The following is a 16,992-nucleotide window of genomic DNA, read 5'->3' as shown; positions in this document are numbered from 1 at the left end:
CCAAATGCCTGACATTGACTGATAATTATATCTGGGTTAACAAGTAGCTGAGGTTTGAATCAGGACTCGTCCTTGGTATGCGGTGGCAGTGCTAATTGGTACTACATATCCAACCAATCATGCTGTTGTTTGTTTTTTTTTTAGTATCAGGTTATAAACATGTTTGTTTTAACTGTGGACTCATTCACTTTTGGAGCCAGCCTCCAGTGGACATTAGAGGAACTGCAGTTCTGGTACTTCTATTAAACAGCAGCTGCTTTATTTCAGGCTTGAGGGTTTAAAGCTCCACTCCTCTGACATGTGAAAGAGGAAACAAGTGTTTCCGTTAAAGTTTGAAAAAGAGAGCAAGCCAGCATGACTTGAACTGAATTTGTGGTTAATGAAGCAACTTCATTAACCACAAATTACTTAAAATAACCAGACACTCTTTAACTCATGATGAGTCAAATAGAGTAGAGATGTATCTGAATATAGCATGACAATTTTATGCATTCTCCTTGCAGTGTTTGATTAGCTCTCAGAAAACTTGTGTTCATACACCAAAAACCACAGGGCAGGTTAATTTCAGAGTGACTTTAATTTCGCTCAAACGAAACGTGGAAACAATAAATAACACAGTAAAATCAACCTCTGAAATGCAGTAAACAGTAAGCAGCCACCTGAACTTCTGAGGAGAGCGATGATGAAAAAGAGTCAGCAGGTGACAAAGATCAGCTGTTGTGAAACCGCAGCTGTGACTTTGGTTTCCATTTACACAAATGTATACCAAAACACCACGTCTCATTTTCTTCAGATAAAAAAAGCTTCAGCAGCACATCAGAGACAGAAAAGCCCTGGAAGAAATAACGTACTGAAGCTGTTTCTTATGCGCTCAAACAGCTTCTGATTGATGTTTCTAACCGTCGCTGTCTTACCAAAGGACACTTTGGTATAATAACCAGCAGCGGCCTGGTTATTCATCCAACAGAAAATCACTTAATAACACTTCGGGCTCCAAAAGTCACTCAATGTGTTTTTACCAGCAGGAGAAAACCAAAAATACTAATAAAAAAATTACTGAATCATTATTAAACTTCCCTCTACTTAGTTTGGAAAACAAAAACATAATAAAAAATAGCCATGATATAAAAAAATTACTGAAAATCTCAAGCTTCAGCTCAGTTTATTCCCTCCGTCGTCCTGTCAGAGGCCCGAATGCTATGAAAATATCTCTGCTATATAATCTTTCTGTACAGGTACGTTTCTCACACAGCGCGGCGACCCTCTGTGTGTGTGTTGACACCGAGGCAGGCGTGTCTGTCATCGAGGATGCTTTCTGTGCCGCTCAGTCGTCGATGAAGGTCAGCCGGCCCGGCCCCTCGTTCTTCATCCAGCGGCGGTACCGCTTCATCCTCGTGTCGGTTGCCATCTTCACCTTCATCTCCTCCTCCTGCTCTTTTCTGTACACCTGAAAGACAAAGACATTTTAAGATAATGTATGGAACTGAACAAATATTCGCTAAATTAATTCAGCACAGTGAAAATAGGATAAAAATAAAAAAACGGAATGGCACAAAATGTCCCACTAGGATCCTCGAAGGGCTAATATATTGACAGAGGACGCAGTATCTGAAACCATAAGGCTGTACCAAAGCTCTTCCCATCACAGCTATTGGGTCTAAGAATTCTGCACGGGCAAACGAGGTGAAGCTGGAAGCAGGAGCTACAGGTAGGTTTGTTTCTGACTGGTCAGGAGTAACTGCTGAAAGATGCTGACTACACGACAACAACATGACTGACTTCTGGAAAGCTGCCACACTCTTAAGGTATTTACACATCAGACACGTAAAAGACGCTCACACAGACATCATAATTTTATTGGATGAATTTGCAGCGATCTGAATAAACTACTCTGACCAATCACCGGTATGCAATGGCCTTTACTTTGAAAGTCCAGTCTGGCTAGTTCCATTCCTTTCTGTCAGGTGATTCCCTGATATCATTAAACTGTTTCAAATCTTTCATCTCACAGTTTGGATGTAGGGCACCACTGTCTTAGACTGCAGCTGCTGACTGTAGTCTGAACCTGGCCCTGCTATGCAGAGTTTACTGAGGCTGCAGAAAAGGACAAGGTCCATCATCACCAGCTGCAAGTCTGTGCAACACCTGAAAGACCTGTGGTCAAACTAACACCAGCTGCCTTTAAAGGATGGAGCTGGAGCTTTATTCATGAAGTAAGTAAGGACAAAGACACTAAAAACGTACCAGGAATATCCAAGGAGGAGGCTGTAGGAGGGAAGAAGCAAAAGAAAGAATTGACTGCGACCAACCTCGAAGTTTTCTTTGATCCAGAGCTGTTTGTCCAGGAAGGTCCGCTTGGTGCTTTCCTCCAGGCGGTCAAACTGAGTCTGGGACAGCTTCATGTACCTCCTGAGGATAAAGCAAGGTGAGAAACTTCTAAACATGTTTCATGTCATTCATCCCGGCATTCATATTGTTGCTTAAGCTTGAGCTGACCTGATGATGTAGAGCTTCTCCTCATCTCCATACTCCTCTCTGCAGATGGTGAAGCGGTACACCCAGGACGCGTACCACGCCACGTAGTAGGTCAGGTAGTACGGGAAGAGCACGATCTGACACAGCAGGATGTCCGACAGGTTGGGCTTCTGGTAACCCCCTTTGATGTCTATCTTGTTTTTGATGATGTCGCGGATCACCTCTTCCTCCTGCTCCCGGATCTCCTCCTTGGAGCGTCGGTTCTTGCCTTTTTCCTTGGTGCGGTTGAGGAGGCCTTGCTGCTTGGCGATCTCCGTGGCCTGGATGCGGTACTTGGGAACGGTCATCAGGTAGTTGATGGCCTCGTTGTAGCTGCTGTGCCAGCTGTAGTACTGCAGAGAGATGGGAACAGGTTTGTAAATCAGTCAGATGATGTTCAGCAAACCATGGCTTACTCAGTGTGCGGTCTTACCTGGAAGATTGAAATGGCACAAATGGTGACCAGGACGACGACCCGGACATCCACTTTGGGAGCGAGCCGTCTGCGGTAGTAGGCATAGTAGTGCTGGTAGTACTCCTCAGGGTGGTCCAGCATGTAGTCGTAGTCCCGCCGCGTGTCCTCATCCTGCACACACAAAGATCAGCAGGTTTTAATTCCTCCAAGAATTAAAACACCTATGAGAACTGAGTTTGTTAATCCGGAGTGAGGAAAACACTGGTTTTCTGTCTAAGGAGAGCTAACAAGCTCTGAGTCAAATACTGGTTTCCACTCATCCTACTTCTCTCATGCTGCATTTCATTTTCTCTGTCAGTCAATATAAAGCATATATTAGAGCACATTAACTGGCAGAAATTGCTTTTATAATTTTATAATCTGACAGATCACTGGACACTAAATGTGTTTCTTTCAATTAAAATAAAGCTACAGTATCCGTCCTTCTAACTCTTTATCAGCCAGTTCCCCTGCACTGAAAAATTTACTGTAACAATCAACTCTAATTCATCACAAAAGTGTTTTGTCAGGTGGAGGTCTGGACTCTGCGAGGGGCAGTCAAGTTCTTCCACATCAACCTTGCTTTATGCACTGGTGCGAAGTCAGCGCTGAAGCATTGAGGGTCCCTTTCACTTGCATCCCACGGTTTGCATCATGCTGGGTGATGTTAGGCTTGGATGAGGCTGCTCAGCCATGGAAACCTATTCCATGAAGTTCTCTACACACTGTTCATGAGTTAATCTGAAGACTAGGGATGGGTATCGTTTAGGTTTTATCCGATACCGGTGCCAAATCGGTACTTTTGAAACGGTGCCGGTGCTTAAACGGTGCTCAAACCGGTGCTTAAAGAATGGAGAACACAAACTTTGTCCAAAAACCTCTCGTGTTCAGCTGTTTTGTTTTGTTTTTTGTAAAAAGATAACAATGTTAGCCTTTTCTGCAGCTATGGGGCATATATGGTATCACTCTTAGCTGGAAGCAGTGCTTAAACAATGGAAAAAAACACCAACTTTGTCCAAAATCCTCTCATGTTTAGCTGTTTCCCACTTTTTCTTTGGTCATTTTAGCCTTTTTGTCCAGGGTGAAGGGAGCATCTGCCATCAAACAAGAGGACAGCCGCATGTAGCTATGATGATGTTTGCTAGTTCACCTTACATGCATTAATGTAATAATGTGGTTAGCCTACTCAACGTAAATTACACATGAACAACATTAACCTACTCACGCAGAGAAGCTGCTGCTGCTGCATCATCATCCTCATCATTTCTGCTACACTGGTAGGGCTAGGGGCCAGGACTCTATTCTTCGGGTTTTTGGAGGATGTTGCTCAGGTCCGATAACTGGCAACCCACCCAACGTGCACAGTGTGAGGTCTCGCAGCAAGCTATCAAATACGGCGCATTTCTCGGCTTTTAAAAAAACGCTATGCGTCGCCAGGTGTTTCATCGGATTCGAGGTGTTACCTCCTTTGACAGTATCACAGTATCAGCTTAAAGCACTTGTTGCTGCTGAGTTTGCATCTTTTGCTGTGAAGTACAGCCAGACTTTTGACCGCTTCGCCTTGGACATTTTTAATCTGTAGCTCTGCTCTAACTGAACGTACGTACCTGGCCCCGCCTACTATCCTGGGAAACGTAAAATGATTGGCTAGAAGTGTATCACAGCTCAGGAAAAAAAAGCACCGAAATAAAGCACCGAAATGTGCGCTGCTTTTCGGTCTGGTTACTACCGTTTATGGCACCGGACACCGGTACCCATCCCTACTGAAGACCACATGAAGTTTGAAGGTCTGCAGCGTTTGATGCTACAGTAAGTTGTTGATCTCTCTGAACTGTCCGCCTCAACATCCATTGACATGGCAACAACTGGAACACTTGAATTCAATGATTTGGATGCGGGACTTTTGGCAATAGAGCATACGTCAGTGGATAGAGTATAACATGGAACAAATGATTAGTTCTTAAAGAATTACATTTTTCGTTAAAAGCAACACTGAGGTCAATTACAGAAATAATTTTAAACTGTTCAACACATTTTATTTTATTCTATTTTTTTCTTCTTCTTTTTTTTTTATTGAACTTTATGCAATTGATTGTGATTATTAAACTTTACCTGCAACTCTAGACTCTGGTTGAATGTAAATGACAAAGGTGTTGAATTTAAGATTAAGTACTTTATCTCTATAGTAACTACCAATAAAATGAACAGCCGGATGATGAAATGTCAGGCCTTTCAGCTCACAACTTATTAATAACAAAGTCAAGATGAACACGAGTCCTAAAAATACACGTATGTGCGGAAACTTTTAAAGTTTTGAACATGGGTGTAAATCAGCTATGAAATACATCATGTTTATGCATGTGTCAGCTCTGATAATATTTAATGAGAAAAGTAAACAATATTCATGTTCATGTGACTCATTTACATGAAAATGACAGAGAATGCCTGCATTATACTTATTTTTTTTTCTTTAATTTGACAAGTGGTGTCTAATTTTTGTGTTTTCCTTTACCTAAAGAAATATATTTTTCCTAAATTTGTACATGGATGCATAAATCTGTACAAACTGCTGCACAAAAATTCACCAGAATACAAGAAATACAGAGTCTGACACTCAGAATACCCAAAGACGACCTCTGTAAGCCCCAGTTTTGATAAAATCTGTTATCAGAAAATATCAGTGCTTGTATTGCATGCATTTAATTTGTTTGTGCTCCTCGCCCAGCTGTCTGAAGCTTTTTACCACGTTATTACTTTAAAACCTGTCATGTTTTAAAGATTTATTTTGTTTAAACATGTTTTTGTAATGGGTTTAAAAGGGAAACTTCTGCTTATAGGTTTGAATATATCCCAACTCTAAAGCGCAAGTCTCTACCCCTCTGCAGACTTCTGGAAGTTGGCCAATCAGAGGAAAGTTAGCTTTTTGAACAAATGGCCTTAAAGAGACAGCTCTTTGCTTACAGGATGAACTGACCAGCACAAAGGCCCAGTTTTTGGAGTATGAATCATGCAAGGTTACTCTAGAAAAGTTCAAGGTTACAAATATGGAAATAAAAATAACTTAAAAATAGTGGAGCGCTATTAAGATGGTCAAATATCAGAGGATATATTACAGGATCGTAAGCACAAGCTGACTTCATGTCTATTTTAGGACTATCAGAGCAGTGAAGACTTAAACCTGCAGCACAGTTTGAGGTAATCCAAGATTGGATCAAGTAGACATGATGGCACAAATAGTTTCCGGGTGGATATTACAACAAATGAAACTTTTATGAGGAAATTAAAAAACAAAACAAAACAAAAAAAAAAAACACTGTAAAGCTTTCAAACTTCCCACACTCTCGGACGAACCTTTAACGTCTCGTACGCGGTCGCGATGAGCAGGAACCTGGTGTGTGCAGATTCCTGGGTCTCCCCCTCCAAGCCCGGCTCCCCCGGCCTGAACCGGTCCGGGTGGTACCGCCGGGCCAGTTGACGGTAAGCCCGGGCGATATCCGACTTGGAGGTCTCCCGAGTGACACCGAGCACGTCGTAGCACACCTCCTTCCCACAGTACAGACCCTCCACCAACGCCGAGACCGCCGGCAGGGAGGACACGGAGAGGAGAAGCACTGCGAGGCGCCACCACGACTTCACCGCCCGCGGACAGCCGGTGCTCTGTCCGCCACCGCTCCGCTCCCCGGGAGCAGCCATCTCTGCCGTCTGCCTGCCTGCTGTCCCGTCGCTCACTGCTGACGACATCAAAACGAGCCGGAGCGGAAGGATGACAATCGAAGATCGTTTGGTAGAAAGATGAAGCCTCTTTCATTTCTTTGATTAGTTCATTTAAGTTTTTATTTTTTGTTTTTTATTGGTTTTATTTTTCGGTTCCAGCCTATAATGTTCCAGTTCTCTAAATTAAAATGCAAAAATATATGAAATACTGTTTTTTTCTTCCCTTTTTTTGTTAAGTAGCTACAACACTGTCATCTTCATAAACCTCACAGTTTAATGGTTCTGGGACTGTCAACTGCTGCTGGTACGTCATGGATTTCCAGGTGAAAATATTGAGTGAAATTACAGTGAAATTATTATTTGTTGAAACAAATATCCAAAAATGAATTTGTTGACGCTCTTGTGTGGATGATGTGTATCTTTATTTCACATGGAATCCCTTTTTATTGTTTTTATAACTGATAAAACTGCAGGATACAAGATATTTTTTTCAGCCCCTGAGGTGCAGCATATCATAAAATGTTTCAGATCTACAGTGGCTGGCCTAACCAAATTATAGCCTACTTTGCAGTCAGATTTAGCACAAATAAATAAACAATACATGTAATTTTGCCCTAACATCTCATCAAAAGCATGGTGGCGTTGACAAGACTATTCAGGGAACATTCTGGTGAAAGGTTTGATGGATCAGGAAAAAAAAAGAAGAAGTTTATTGTCACATGCTGTGAATTTCTTTTCTAGAGTAGTGCACACTACAGGCTCTTAATCAGTGTGATATTACTGGTGCATTGCTCTTGTTTCTGTAGTTAATTATGTTCCACTCACATAGATTTAGTGTTTGGCTGCCTCTGTTGACGCCGGCCATGATGACTGAAAATTCCCCACTTACTTGTGATAAAGATCACTTTCTTTATTCTAGTTACTCAGATATTCCAAGACTGTTTCCCACAGAAAAATGCAGATGTGTTCAACATTTGGGTCAAACATTAACTTCTAAATATTTATAGGAAATAACTTACTGCAATTACAGTTTTAAAACGACAAAATCTATAAAGAGAAAGTTGAAAAATAATTAAATAAATGATCGGAGTGATCCGTCTTCTATCATGAATAATCTTTGAATTGAGACTGAACGATGACGCGGCATCAAGCGACAGGCTTCCCGTCGCCTTCTGGTGGTTGATTTAACAGTTGCAGTGAAGCAGTTCAGATAAAGCTTCACACAGATATCAACTCTTTTAAAGCTTTCCCAGTTTCCCCCTCTTATTTTAGTCATTTTTTAAATCTCCTTTTAAAATGATGATAAATGTTACTTCTGCTGTTTTAATCTTTCATATGATTTTCATGATCTGCTAGTATGGAGGTATGGAAGCCCGTTTCTGCCACAAAAAAAGGATCCAAAACTCGAAATTTCGAGTCATGGATGCTTTTTAAATTTTTTTTTTTTTTAAATAACTTAAAATTTCTAGTTATTTTCTCAAAATTTCGACTTACTTTTCTTGATAACTCAAAAGTTTGACTGACTTTTCTCAAAATTTTGAGTTATTAATTCGAAATTTCGAGTTCGTCATTTCCTTGTTACCCGGAAGCTGAAGCCCTCAGCTACAAATGCTACAGCTAAGCTACCAGTATTACAGCCAGTCATGAATGCAGAAATTGCTGATTATTTTCAGTGTGGCTTCACAACTGATGAAATCCTTGTGTTATTAGCTGAATCACATGGCGTTAATATCACCAAACGTACTCTCGAAAGCGCCAATTTGTTGCGATCCAGTTTTGAGTGTGCTTTCCATGTAGATTACTGATTGGCAGAAGTAACTTGAAATTTTGAGTTACTTTTCTCGAAATTTCGACTTATTAACTCAAAACTTTACATTTTTTTGTGTGGTGGAAACGGGCTTCCATATTTGTTTGTCTTGTGTAAATCACTTTGTAAAAATGCTTTGTAAATCATCTGTTTTCTACTTGAGCGCCCTCGTGTGGCAGTTTGTGGTAACAACAGATTCCGGATTTCCTGAGCACACGCTCCGTGGTAAGTACTGTAACAGTTCTGTGATTATTTCAAATACTGATATGTAAAATGAATAGATCCATGATTTCATGCATTTACACCAAACTATGACCCTGCCATCCAAACGTTCCAGCAAAAATTGCGATTCATCAGGCCAGGCAACATTTTTCCAAACCTCTATTGTCAAATTTTTGTGAGCCTGTGTGAATTGTAGCAGTTTCCTGTTCTTAGCTGTCAGGAGTGGCACCCAATCTGGTCTTCTGCTGCTGTAACCCATCTGCTTCAACGTTTGACATATTGTGCATTCATAGATGCTCTTGAGGATACTTCAGTTGTAACAAGTTGTTGTTTCGTTACGGTCAGCTCCAAAAGTTTGGGCATTCTACCCTGACCTCTGTTATGAAAAACCATGCCACATTTAAAGTGTCTTAAATCACCAATCTCCCCCGATCCCGAGTGGCTGACTAGATATTTGCGTTAATGAGAAATAACCTAACCATTTACTCATGGATATATGAGTAAATGTTATTTGTATTGTAAAATTTCATTTTTGGTTTTATCAGAAATTCCACTTTCTGGGGAGCAGTGAATAACTGAATGATCTCAAAGACATCTATTATGTAATTACATGTAAATCGCATTAATGTAATTTTACAATTTCTAATTGTAACATCTACTATTACCAGTAGCAGTTTATAAAGATTTAAAATTAATACCGAGCGGAACTGAGTGCAGCATATTGATCCCAAAAATCCCAATTTCTCATGGGACCCCTTGGGAAAATTAATTGCCCACCACTCATGTTCTGTTAAGTGAGGAGTGAGTGATTTCAGACACAGTTGATATTGGTGGGAGCAAGGCAGGGGCACATGCCCACTTAAAAACAAACAAACCTTAACAAATTAAACCATATATGAAAAACAAATCAGCTGCATCTGGTAAGTTACTTGTACAGAGAGATGAAATACTGTCCTGTGGCCCAGTTTCTGAATGAAGGGAATAAGGGAAGGAAGAATACTCTGTTTCAGTACATGTCACATTACATGTTGGCATTCATGGTTCCCTCAACTAACTGTAGATCCTCAGTGCCAACATTACTCATGCAGCCCCAAACAATGACATCCCACCACCATGCTTGACTGTAGGCAAGACACACTTGTCTTTGTACTCCTCACCTGTTTTCCACCACACACCCTGACACCATCTGAACCAAATCAGTTTATCTTGGTCTCATCAGGCCATAGCTAATCCATGTTCTTAGTCTGCTTGTCTTCAGCAAACTGTTTGCAGGCTTTCTTGTGCATTATCTTTAGAAGACACTTCCTTCATGGACGACAGCCATGTGATGCAGTGTGCGGCATATGGTCTGAGCGCTGACAGGCTGACCCTCCACACCTTCAACCTCGGCAGTAATGCTGGCAGCACTCATACACCTATCTTACAAAAGACAACCTCTGGGTATGACACTGAGCATGTGCACTCAACTTCTTTGGTCGACCATGATGAGGTTTGTTCTGAGTGGAACCTGTCCTGTTAAACTGCATGGTTTTGGCCACTGTGCTGCAGCTCAGTTTCAGGGTTTTGGCAATATTCTCATAGCCTAGGTCATCTTTATGTAGAGTAACAATCCTTTTTTCAGATCCTCAGAGAATTATTTGCCACTATGTGCCGTGTTAGACTTCACATGACACCAGAAGTGAAAATGGCTAATTGGGCACAATTAGCCATTTTCACTTAGGGGTGTACTCAGTTTTGTACAGTGTTATACAAGCTGTACACTGACTACTTTACATTGTATCAAAGTGTCATATTTTCAATGTTTTGTTATGAAAAGATATAACAAAAATGTGAGGGGTGTACTTGTACTCACTTTTGTGAGATACTGTATGTACTTCACTCAGACCCATCACCACCAGGTGTCGCCCTTGTTCTCTTAACAAATGGTGTTTGTTTTTTTAAAGCTGACTATTGTTTGTACTTAGCCTTGTAGTTTATATAAAAGGGTAAGTTATGCATTCATTATAAGTAATAGTAAAGTTATGATTATGTTTGTTTAAGAAATAATTCATTACCTAAAATTACTTTTAGACAAATTATATTTATACCTAATATCCAGGTGTTCCCACAAAATTTAGTCTGTGGCCTATTGAAGCGTCCTCATTATCAGTAAACTGTTTCTGAGATGCACTTTCATCAGTAACTCAGAGCCACTGCCTATTGTTGTTATTTCACTATTAGCAGGAAGCAGTATCTGCTCTCTATGACTTGGCGCGGCCATTGAGCAACACTATCTTTACCACATATGTTTCTGAAATTGTCAAACTAACCTACTGTGTTGAAAGAAATGTTGAAAGAAATGGCAAACATCTAAGAAATTGTACAGTGAACATTCCAGTTGGCTGAGACTAATCCAGACAGATGGTTTACTAACTTAGAAGCATATTCTATTTTCTTGCTATGCATAATATCAGGATTGATTTGGTTTCATCAGCTGTTTATGCAACATTTTTTATTAGGTAAAAAAACATAATTTCAACCATTGCTTTCTGACAAATATACGGTAACAAAGACTTTGAAGTGTTGGCTAATAATGGTCTATTATTTTATAGCTATCTGATGATGTGATGTTTGATTAACTTTTGCAAACATTCTTTTTTCTAGTTCAGGCACTCCTTCTGACAGTTTTAGCAAAATATTCATACACAGTTACATGTCCATTGCAAAATAAAGCAGTACGGTTAACAGTACCTTTTCACTGATGGTAGTAGTAATCATAAATGAATGTGTTCATGAGCAAGAGTACAGGTAGCAGTGGCAATTTATTGCACAGAAACAAGAAAAAAAAAAAGAACAGTGAGAAAATTAATGCCAAATGATAATGTATATATTGATGACTTTTTTTCTACAATATTACATTCATTGCACATTCAGAGGAGAAACTGAATGTATGTTTAAATTGACAAACACCTGCAAATTACAAACGGCCACGTGTCACCTTTGTCCTCTGAATAATAACTTTTATTTGTGTTTAGCCTATTTATTCTGTATGCTATTGATACATTTATTGTTTCGTAAAACAAGCTATCATTAGAATACCAGATGCCCATGCATTTTTAGAAGGCGGCTTTGGCCTGAAAGATCCATTTAGGGACTAGAGAGGAATTCACTGAGCTAAAGAAAAAGCACTGAGGTAGATGTGATATTGGGGTGATCGTGGCTCAAGAGTTGGGAGTTCGCCTTGTAATTGGAAGGTTGCCGGTTCGAGCCCCAGCTTGGACAGTCTCGGTCGTTGTGTCCTTGGGCAAGACACTTCACCCGTTGCCTACTGGTGGTGGTCAGAGGGCCCGGTGGCGCCAGTGCCCGGCAGCCTCGCCTCTGTCAGTGCGCCCCAGGGTGGCTGTGGCTACAATGTAGTGTGTGTGTGTGTGTGTGTGTGTGTGAATGGGTGGATGACAGGTTGTGTAAAGCGCTTTGGGGTCCTTAGGGACTAGAAAAGCGCTATATAAATACAGGCCATATGGAAGGGATAACAGTCAGATCTAATGAAATTTGAATTATCAGGCTCCAAACATAAAAAGCTGCAACTTTTCATATGATGATACAGTGGAAAGTAGAAGTTTGAAGCTTCTATTTTTTCAGTTTGTTTTCACTTCCCCAATGTGCATTTCAGCAAAAACTCGAGAACACACTAATGAGCCAGTAATGGAATAAGTAGAAGCATATTATAGCTTTAACATGTGTTAAGGCTATGTGAGTGTGTTGTATAATTTATTTTTCACTGCATTTCCTGTTTGAAGTCTTTTGTGTTGTCCAAACATCAGTCACAGAAAAAAATAGGTAAATAAAATCAAAAATGTATTCAATTTATTCATAAACATTTAATCTGTATGTTGCTTAGGAACCACTTTAATTTCACAGCAAGCTCTCCTCAGCATGTTTCTAAGTCTTTTAAAGTTAGTCTTTATAACTGACTGCACTATTTCATATACATACATAAGAGCTAGAGGTTGTATCACCAACTTTGGCAGTCTGATGAAAAATTATAAATTGTTTGCTAATGTCCTTTCAGTTTGGCTAAATATTCAAGCTGAAACAAAATGGCAAATCATGATATCTAGGTTTAATGTAAAATTAGTTCACATGCCAGCAGAAAATTGCACTTCACACCCCTGAATCAGCAGTAGCTAGAATAAAGGGCACTGTGAATGTGGTTTTGAGTTTAAAAAGCTTTCTTCACGAAATTTATCAAAGAGCTCCCTGACTTGTTTAGTATCCTTGGAGTTGTTATTGAATACATGGTAACGATTGTTACAAGATTTCACAATGTGCTTGAGACAACTCCTGTTGCCGATAAACTGATCCACTGTGCCTTTCAAATCATCTCCATGTGTAAATAGGACAATTGTGTTTTTCCTGATTTTCCAGCCAAGCTTGTCTTCCAGTTTCTCTAATATTCCTATTTCACCATCTGTGAACCTGCCCAACTGTATCACAAGTAACACTACACACTGCCCTTCCTGACAGTACCTCTTACACTCTTCTACTTGTGCCTCCTCTATAGGTTTATCTTCATAAAAGAAGTCTGGGGTGTCGACCAGTCTAACTTTTGTTCCACATATCTCGATTATTTTGTCCTTACACTTGGTGGTGATTGGTATGGAGCTTGGCTTGGCTTCAAAACCCTGGCCTTTGTCCTTGTGGTGCTTCCCAGCAGCCAGGATGGTGTTTGCAGTCGCACTCTTCCCAGTCCCAGTTTGTCCCAGCAGAATGATGTTAAATATGATGTCTTCCTTTGCATCACTGCCCCTCTCAGCTGAAAGTAAATGCTAGATTATTTCATCAATAGTTTCCAATAGTGTTGGTTTTCAACCTCTGGGTGCCAATATGTCAGCTTTAAATAAAATGCAGAAAATTTAGATCTCCAAGCTTTGTTATGTTTAAGTTGTCTTACTTATGACCACTTTAAAATTAGATTTTTTTAACTGTATTTTCTAAAACAATATACATCAAATATCAGTTTATATGATCTCACTTTCAGAATTAGATGTAGTTTTCTGAAGCACACCCTTGTTTCTTCCAGGTCCTTTTCCTCTTGGCCGGTCAGTCTGCTCTGAGATGGATGTACTGTGATTCCTGGCTCCTGATTGATTTGTATTTTATCATGAAAGCAAGTTTATCTTGTCTAAACATATCACATATGATGAAAAAATTGCACTTATTTACACAGGGTGATCACAAGTTCTCAAAAAGACATAAAATGTCTTATAAAAGTATTAAATTACTCAATTTATTATTATTCAATTTAAATGTAATTAAAATGTTTTTAGTCATGTTGTGCAAATATTATTTAAATGGTCTCTTGTTTCTTTCATTTTGAGATGATATGTTTCGTGGATTTCTGAGGCATACCCTTTTCTTGTACAGCTGCTTCTTCTGCAGGTAGGACAGTCTGTTCTGAGCTGGATGTACTTTGATTACTGACTCCTGAAGAAAAGAAGATACTTTTATCTTATTGCAACATTATGTTCAGAAACCTCAACATACTCGTTATTCACAAACAGACATGTTTGGTAATGTAAGTTATTTAAAAAGTATGAGAACATCATGAACTATAGATAATAAAATAAAGACGACTAGCTGGACTTAAATGGCTTAATATAGGTTGGCTGTAGGATCTTCAAAACTTAAAACATCTCAACTACACATTTACTAACAAACATCAATATGAGATTTTTTTGTCACTGAGAATTATAGATAACACAACAGATACAGTTTATGGTGAAAAAATAGTAGTGTTATACAAAATAAAGAGCAAACTACTCACTTCCTATTATTTTGAGATTAAATATATTGTTTTTGTTTTAAGCATACCCTTTTCTTGCACAAGTGTCTTTTCTGCTGGTTTGGTAGTCTGCTCTGAGCTGGGTGTATTTTCATTATTTGCTCCTGAGGAAAAAGTGGATAATACATACTTCTATCACAGTACAATATGTTCAGAATCTCAGCACATTTGTTATTTCTAAGCAGGTTTGGTAACATCAGCTACACATGCACATAAGGTTTTCACACAGTCATTTTATAAATAAAATAAAGAGATATTTTATACATGTAATTAAAAACATTTAAATGGCTTACACAGTAAGTGTTAAAAATGTAACAAAAGCATTAAATTGTCTGGAATTTGTTTACATTGGTCATAAACGTGTTAGTCATGTACAGATATTTAAATTGACTCATTTTCTGTCATTTTGAGATAAAATGTTTTGTGGATTTCTGAAGCATACCCTTCTCTTGTACAGCTGCTTCTTCTGCAGTTGGGACAGTCTGTTCTGAACTGGATGTACTTTGAGTACTGACTCCTGAAGAACAGTGGATAATGCATACTTTTGTCTTATTACAACAATATGTTCAGAAACCTCCGCGTACCTGTTATTCATAAACAGATATGTTTGGTCATGTAAGTTAATTATAAATATCAGAAGGTTTCTACATCATAAAAAATAGAGATGAGTAGCTGTCCTTAAGTGGCTTATATAGGATAATTGTACGTTCCTCAATACTTACAAATCTGGACTACACATTTACTAAAAAAACACAAGTATGACAAGGTTTTGTCATTGGAAATTGTATATAACACAACAGATATGCAACCCAAATTCCAGAACCTTTTTAAATTTGAACAAAATGAAAACTAAGATTCTTTCAAATTACACGAACCAGTATGATGAAAAAAGTCTCTTTTTCAAACTTGTTTTATTAGTTTTAATCTTTTGACTTTATGCATCAAGAAAAATTGAAATTATAGGCAACAGTCTTTGACTTGAAGAATTTGTTTAACATTTAAACCTATATTTGCTGCATATTCCAGCATATAAAATAAAAACAGTGTTTTGTGTTTATACTCACTCTTTCAAATAGATGCAAGTAAAACACAGCAGTAAATAAATAAAATCAAAGATTCATTAAATCTATTTTCACCTGTTTAGCAGGAGTGGGGCGGGTGGAGGTTTGCCTGGGGTTGCAGTGGTTATGTCAGTGGGGGATCCGGAGTTTCTCTGTGAATTTCACATTCCCGTGGCAGCGTGCCCGGTACTTGCTCAGATTTGAAGTTTCATTTTTTGCTGCAGAAAGAAGTTTTCTTCCCACGCAGAGTGTACAGCGGATGTTAATGTCCCTTTTTACGAAATTAAACTCAAAGTAATGTCAGTACTTCCAAGCTTAAACGCTGCATGGTCGTACTCTCTCCCGCACTCCGTATCATCCATTGTTGATCTACACATGTCTATTGCTGCCACGGACGTTGCACGTTCGTACATCATTGTCATGAAACACTCTCACAAACAAAATCACGGTTTAGTAACGCAGCATGTTTACGGAAAAGTAAGAGTATTTTAACCTCCTAGGACCTGACGTTCACGTACTGTATGTGGACATCACATTTTGGGTTATTTAGACCAAAATACTCAATTTTGCTCTACAAGGACCTGATATCCACTTACGAGGACATTATACAGCTACTGTTATATCGACATTTTAAATGAATATCCTGATATGTGGATCTCATTTTTCTTAGAAACAAAAATCAGGTAAAAAAAATTCTGGTAATTCTTTGTTTTTACATTCATCGGGCCCCAATATGGCCAAATATCAAAAAGAAATTAAAAATGCATGCTGTGGAAGAGTTCAGGTCTTAATTTCTTTTTTGAAATAGTAATCCTTTAGTTTACTCATTAAAAAAGTAATCGTATTACAGTAATGTGTTACTTTTAATGCATTACGGCCCATCTCTGTTCACAACAGAACATAAATAACATAAAGGTTTAAACTGAGAAATTGTACAACTTTATCCAACAAATGAGGTCATTTCAGAAGCCTGCTACATCTCCCAAAAATGTTGGCATGGGGCAAAAAATGGCTGACAAGTCAAGGAAGTTCAAAAAGGTCTAAGGAGCTTGGACAGAAAAGCGTCTGGATTTCAAGTTTCTTGAGGACGTTTCACCTCTCATCCTTCTTCAGTTCTGAAGTTCAAATAGATTAAACTGGGAGAATACCTAGCAAGTAATTAACTTAGCTGATATCAGGTAACATGTAATATGATTAGTTATAAGGGATGTCTTAGGGCAGAGGCTCCAGTCTGTCAAATAGTGCTTGTAAAGATTGTGGATACTTCAAAAACAATGCTCCTCAACATCAAATTGGAAAGGCTTTGCAAGTCTCACTCTCATGCAGTACATAATATAATCAAAAGATTTAGAGAAACTGGATTTCTCTAAGGGACAAGACCAGAGACTATTGAATG

At 38.9% G+C, this 16,992-nt stretch overlaps 1 protein-coding gene across 1 annotated transcript; it reads right to left on the bottom strand.

Moving 5' to 3' along the window:
* Positions 1-558: 558 nt before the first annotated feature.
* dnajc25 (DnaJ (Hsp40) homolog, subfamily C, member 25) lies at positions 559-6,728 on the bottom strand. The gene is made up of 5 exons (XM_005725488.1): positions 6,320-6,728; positions 2,948-3,100; positions 2,497-2,867; positions 2,310-2,409; positions 559-1,447 (listed from the first exon to the last, which is right to left on the bottom strand). The coding sequence occupies exons 1-5, from the start codon at positions 6,707-6,709 to the stop codon at positions 1,325-1,327; spliced, it is 1,137 nt and encodes a 378-aa protein (XP_005725545.1). The 5' UTR covers positions 6,710-6,728; the 3' UTR covers positions 559-1,324.
* Positions 6,729-16,992: the final 10,264 nt, after the last annotated feature.

The sequence above is a fragment of the Pundamilia nyererei genome, unplaced genomic scaffold (genome assembly GCF_000239375.1).
Source record: "Pundamilia nyererei isolate P.nyererei 1_Seehausen unplaced genomic scaffold, PunNye1.0 scaffold00016, whole genome shotgun sequence".
In the NCBI taxonomy this organism is placed as follows: domain Eukaryota; kingdom Metazoa; phylum Chordata; class Actinopteri; order Cichliformes; family Cichlidae; genus Pundamilia; species Pundamilia nyererei.
This window is presented reverse-complemented; position numbering and strand designations above follow the sequence as displayed.

Excerpts from the sequence above, each read along its gene's own strand:
- dnajc25 (XM_005725488.1), bottom strand. The coding sequence starts at position 6,709 with ATGTCGTCAGCAGTGAGCGACGGGACAGCAGGCAGGCAGACGGCAGAG. Across the intron at positions 2,410-2,496 it reads GAGAAGCTCTACATCATCAG|GAGGTACATGAAGCTGTCCC; the intron begins GTCAGCTCAAGC and ends CTTTATCCTCAG. Across the intron at positions 1,448-2,309 it reads GGATCAAAGAAAACTTCGAG|GTGTACAGAAAAGAGCAGGA; the intron begins GTTGGTCGCAGT and ends TTTGTCTTTCAG.